Source organism: Athene noctua, chromosome 6, assembly GCF_965140245.1.
Source record: "Athene noctua chromosome 6, bAthNoc1.hap1.1, whole genome shotgun sequence".
Lineage (NCBI taxonomy): Eukaryota > Metazoa > Chordata > Aves > Strigiformes > Strigidae > Athene > Athene noctua.
In genome coordinates, this window is record NC_134042.1 from 12137123 (window position 1) to 12143122 (window position 6000).

Here is a 6000-nt window from a genome sequence, read left to right on the forward strand (position 1 = left end):
AACTTTTAAAATCACTAGGCAGTGTAGTATTGGGATTTTGCTATGAAATTACATAGCAACAAGGCCCAGATTTAACAAGAACCAAATTTAATACTACAGTTAAAGACAAGCCTATGGTTTTATCTAATGAGAATGCTGATTGAGGTTAACTTGTCATATTAAAGAAAAGAAAAAGTAGTTGTTCACTTCAACTACATTCCAGAAAAAGCTTTCTGGAGCCTTGGACTTTGCTAAATACAAAGTAGGGCAAGCCAATATTTTTAAAAATATTTTTTGCCTCCTGAAGGGAGTATTTCTGTAAAATGCATGTACGTAGGAAATGTTAGTTTATATTTAACTTGTAGCCCATGAAACAAACAGGTTTCTCTCCCATAGGTGTCAATCTGAAGTGTAGAAGGTATTTATTTTCCCTTCTGGAAGACCAGTGAACTCTGCCACCGAGAAAAGGGCCACACTGAACCAGATTTGCCAGCCATGAGAGGCAGCCCATGCCCTGCTGTGACTGCAGTGGCAGCCTCGGGGAACAGCGAGTGCTGGGTGTGCCCCGAGACCCTGCACGGTGAGGCAGGTCTGGGCAGCCACACTTAGAACATCTACTCTGGGGAATTTACACATTGTGGGACTAGTTCTTGTTACAATCGGCACACAAGGAGTGAAATGCAGCGGTGCTTGGGCGGCACAGCAGTCTCCCAGAAAGAAAGTCTCCCATGGTTAAATGGCAAAAATGCAGAGCCTTTCATAAAGGTGGATTCATGGGGATCTCTGAAGAAATGGGTGGGGGAACTTGAAGATGAAAGATATGCCCAGTTCCAGTGAACTTGGCTGGTGGACCAGTCCTTAGCAAGCAAGAGTTTTGTAACCAATCCCTTCCCACACATGGGAAGCCTTCTGAAAGTCAATCTCCACTATGTCAACTGACAAACAAATTAAGGGAAGTCACTGGATGGCAGAACAAATTCAGAGCCTTTCAGCAGTGAAGGTCAAACTGATTTTTGCCACTACAAGAATGAGGCATTGAGACTGCAGCAGAGGTTTTTGTGACATGGAAACCAGAGGCTGGACAAAGACTGTTGCTGATGTATGGGGTTTATGTAGGTTCAAGAGTTGATAGGAGGTGTTGCTGCACTCATAGAAAAACTGTATTTGGCCTGGGAAGTTGCCAACTCTGAAGTGATCAAATGCTGAGAGAGCACAACGTGCAGAGAACACTAGTTTTGCTCTACTCTCATATTCCTGCCCAGGCACCTGCCTCCGGCCACTCTCAAACATGGACGTGAGAGACCTTTGGTCTGATCCAGCGCAGCCATTCTTGTGTCCCTGTGCACTGCAACAGGGTGCAGGAACATGGAGAGTCCAGCCACCTCAGCTTGTGACCCATGATCCTAATGCTGCCCATGGCTCCCTGTTTTGCATGTGCCTCAAGCCAGCCTGGTTGGATGACCAATGTCTGGACTATGGGCAATTAAACACTTCTCTCCAAGATCTCCTCATATCATCCTGTACAGTTGCAAAGAAACAGAACCATCCAGGCAGTGAATCCAGATTTTGCAGGAATGGTGGATGCATTTATGAAGATTTGTGACAGCCACAGAACTTCCACAATTTTAAAGCAAGAGACACCTGCAGTCATGCAGCTGTTACTGATAAGCTTTCTGCCATTTTTTGAATAAATACAAGGGGTCTGTTGTCTTTGTGTAAGAGTTAACCCTAAATAATGTGCAGAAAAGACCTTCTTAGGCCAACCTGAAAAGGGTCAGCTTTTCTCAAGTAGGCATTTCTGCTGCCCATGCAAGGCAAACAAGAGAAAAAAGCAAGTATCTCTAAGTATTTAATTAGCAATATAAGTATAGAGATCTCCCCAAAGAATAATACTCTGAAAATGGGCTTGCTGTTTTCCTATGACACCAAGAAAGAGCATCTGAGTTCCTCTCCAGTGCAAAGTGAGCTGAAAGATACTGAAGTAAAATCCCTTAGTGAGCTCCAAGTGCCAGAAATTTTGGGTATGGCAATAAAATGCAAACACTACTTTTGACTTAGGAGCCAGACCTCTGAGCCACAAACCTCATGAACTGTAGGTCTCTTGAGAGAGTGAGGCAAGGAAAAGCATGCCTCGGTGTTTGCCCTGTCTGAAAGCATTTATTATAGGTCAATTCTGGGGACATACTGTTGATCTGGAGAAACCAGATCTGGACCAGGCTTGTATCACTGTTCTTATGACTCTTGACAGGGGAAATTGAGCCAAACTCAAATTTTCCCAGAAATTTCAACAGCAGTGCCTTGAGAGTGATATATACTATTCAGATTGTAGCTGCCTGATAACCTACATAATGTAGGAGCAAATCCTCCTGATTCATGAGTAAGCCTTATGTGTATCAGATTTCAACACACATTAGTAGCCTAATTCTTGTTATTATGCTCATACCATGTACAAATACAATCTTTTGTCTCACATAAAGGGAAAAGGTCAGGAGATCATGATTATAGATGATTGCCACAGCTATCCTATAATAAAAAAACAAGTCCTATATTATATGACATGTGCAAGACCTAAGGAGGCATGGATGCTGTGGGTTGTGGGTACCAGTTCCTCTGCACAAGGAGGACACTTTAACTGCACAGTGACATAGCTGAAGAAAAGTAAAGTGTACTCATCTTTGACAGTTGGTCTTCCAAAACCCACAGCTTGGTCTAATAAGACTCTGACTCTAGCAAAGACCTGATGGATCTTTGCAGTTTGAATTATTTCTGTGCCATCTTTCAGCTCTCTGATCTCATCTCTGTCTCTTAACAACTTCAAGTTGTACAGAAATAGTGACTGAAACAAATAACTCTGAGGGGTAAACGTAACTGATTCTCCTTCTCCTAAAATAGATTTTGAATTAAATATATTTCAAATTTTTACATATGTTTGAATACATATGTGAATTACATGACAAAATGCATTCCCACAAAAAATATTTTTTTAAATTAATCATTTTTGAGCAAAGACTAGTTTTAAGAAAGTAAATATCTGCAGAAATACAGATATGTATGTCTAACTAGTTATCTTTACTTTTTTCTTATTGTTGCTACATTCAAGCGACTATTTCTATATACAATGAAATGCATAGATTAGGAATCCCCAACTTGCTTTCAAAGTCTCCACTTGTTTCACTGTCCTTAAATGCACTTCAGCCTAAACAACTCTCAACTTGGTATAGACTACAAAGTGAACTTTACTATACATGCCAATACCTCTCTCTTCTGTGGCAGAGGTTTTTAACAGCTTCCTTTAGATCTCTTCCTCTGAGGACTTCTCTCTTTGTTTAGGTATTAAAACCTCTCTGCACAACATTTTGTCAATAGCGAAGGGTCAACATGTACGATATGACACTCTCATACTGTTTTTCTAACTCGATTTGAAGCTTGTTAGTGGTTAAAATACTTTACAGTCTATCACAGTAGATATTTTGATTTGATATTTCCACTAAAAGTAACATTCTCTAAACTGGAAGATATCGTTTATACAAAAGTGTATTCTAAGAATAGTCTGAACTCAAATATGCACCAATATTTGAAACCATGGTGACACTTCATGCACAGATACAAGTTACAGTGCTTACTTATACTTTCTCCTTTCAGAACTGAACTGCTGGGAACCACAAGAAAAGACTGTTATACTCACACAGATCTGCCTTTCTCAGATTTCTCATTCTTATGATTTTTACAGAGAGCGAGCAGCATGGGCATTCTTCACTCTGCAGGAAAATGGCAAAGTTATTACCTGCATACATGTTAAACTGTTTATGCTTCATAAAACATGCCTTTCCATAAGCACATGTTGCAATTTTGAAAGCCATGCAGCAAAATTGGAAGATGAACTACTTGCACTGTTTTGGAAGTTAAAACCCTGTCTATGTAAAAAAAACGAGGCAGAAAAAGAGGAAATAGTCCTCTGTCTATGGAGGCTATTGATGAGAGAAGTAACAGTAGAGCATGTAACACCGTGAAATGGTTTTAAATTCATGCTTGCATTACATGTCAGGGTATTTTAATTTAAAATAAATCTTTATCAGTAATTAAGATGGGAAAATAAGCTATCAAAGAATGGGTGTGCATGAGAAACCTCTTCATTAAACATCTGTAGACAAAAAACGAGTTTTCAATTCTTTTGAACAGTTGAAATTTCACATGGAAAGCAGATAGGTTTTTTTAGTAAAAAATCCAACTTTTCATTTAAAATCTTTATCAGGAACTGCTCCCAGAAATGGTGGAGAGCAAATACATGAAAGGTAGTGAGGTGTTCAGCTGTTGCGGTCAGGAAGAGGAGAATGAAGGGATACAAAGAACTGTTAGGAAACAGAAACAATCCGTGGTAAAACATACAGTCATGATACTGTAGTTTTCAATGTCTTAGTTACGTTCAAAAGAATCATGACCCCAGAGGAAAATTAAACTGTTCGGCGAGACACCACCAGTACAAATGCAGCAGAATCTGCACAAAAGAAAACAACATAGGAAGAGATGTTATCTAAGCTTCCCCACCCAAACCAGATGCTGGATATTTGCAAAAAGGAGCATTAGCTGAAACACTAAATACAGACGGAAAGACAATTAACTAGACACAACCCAAGTAAATTATTAATTCCTGCAGATCTTAGTACCTGAAACTTTAGCTAATGCTTCACTGAAAGTCATTACCTAATCCCTCTCTCAGTCTCTGCTAGCAAAATGACTCTGTATAATACTTTAGGGGGGTTATGTCACTCCTTTTTCTAGTTAGAAATTGACCCAGCTGAGAAGTTGGATGCAAACTCTCCTATCATTCTTGAATTACAATAAGCCAACCTTGGTCTGTATTTTATGTCTCTCTCCAAAACAGAACGTCATGTTTTAATGTCTTCTGTCTGGATTCAGCTTCTGACTGGAACAATTATCCTGCCTCCCCTCACCAAGAAGCCTCTGCTTTTACTCTTTCTCACAAGCCTCCTTCAGTGTTAGGGGCAGGGGCATGAGGAGAGTGGGCAGTCCTATTCCTTGCTTTATGCACAGAGTTTTTGCACAGACCATTGCCAGACTGTTCATGACTCACCCCTCCTTTCAAAAGGATGAACCTGTAGATACTTAGTGTTTCTTTAACCAGTCTGGTTAGACATTCATGTTTTTTGTTTGTTAAGCCATGGGGGCCCTACATTTGAGGTCTCTCCAAGCATCAGTGCACACATGCTAACACACATCCATGTTATGGAGAGAAGCTCTATAATCAGCTCTATAATCTCTATTTTACAGCAGGGAAAGCAGAGCACAGAATGATTTATTAACTCGCTCATAGTCAAACAGCAGGTTAATATCAGAGCTTAGGAGAGAACAGAGCATATGATTCCCTTAAGCCCTAAAGGCAGTTTTAGGGCTTCCCCCAGCCTGAGTTACAGTCCACCAAAAAAAGTAATTAAAAAAAATCTCAGAGATTATGGACAAAGACAGATCAAGAATTTCTTGGGTCTTAGCCATGCACAAATGTTGAACTAGAGTCATCTTTGTTTCCATGATTAAGCACTGGTTTTTGTCAGCGACTTCTCTGCGTACACCACTACCAAGCAGCTGGTAACACAGCTATATGGGCACAGCGTGTGACAATGCTCATAGTTGGCAGATGCTGTGTCATGGAAGAGCCGAACTTACATGAAGCTTGCATCAAAACATAGATTTAGCCCAAATGCACAGCAAGCTCCTTGAGGCACCTCAGACTGCTTCCCAGCCTCCATGTGGATCACTCACTGCAGCTGAACTTCCCTCCACCACCAAAAGTGCCTTCACAGGGCAGCCAGTATCAGCAAAGCTATCAGTCAGCCTGACATAAGTAAGTAAATACATACATGAATTTGGACTAACAATTCCCAGGTCCTCTTCTAGGCACCAGAATCCCAGTCACAAACCCACCTCAGGTTATCTTCAGCTTCTAACGAATTACCATTTGAATTTTCTCACTCTTACCTCACCAGCACTCCAGTATGATCCCAT

At 40.5% G+C, this 6000-nt stretch overlaps 1 protein-coding gene across 1 annotated transcript in view; it reads right to left on the minus strand.

Moving 5' to 3' along the window:
• LOC141962053 (cytosolic phospholipase A2 epsilon-like) overlaps positions 1-6000 on the minus strand; it is a 34169-nt gene extending 28169 nt beyond the window's left edge. The window contains exons 1-2 of the mRNA XM_074909580.1: positions 5974-6000; positions 3665-3737 (exon numbers count right to left, since the gene is read on the minus strand). Coding sequence (XP_074765681.1) covers positions 3665-3737; positions 5974-6000 — 100 coding nt within the window. The remainder of the gene's footprint in view (positions 1-3664; positions 3738-5973) is intronic.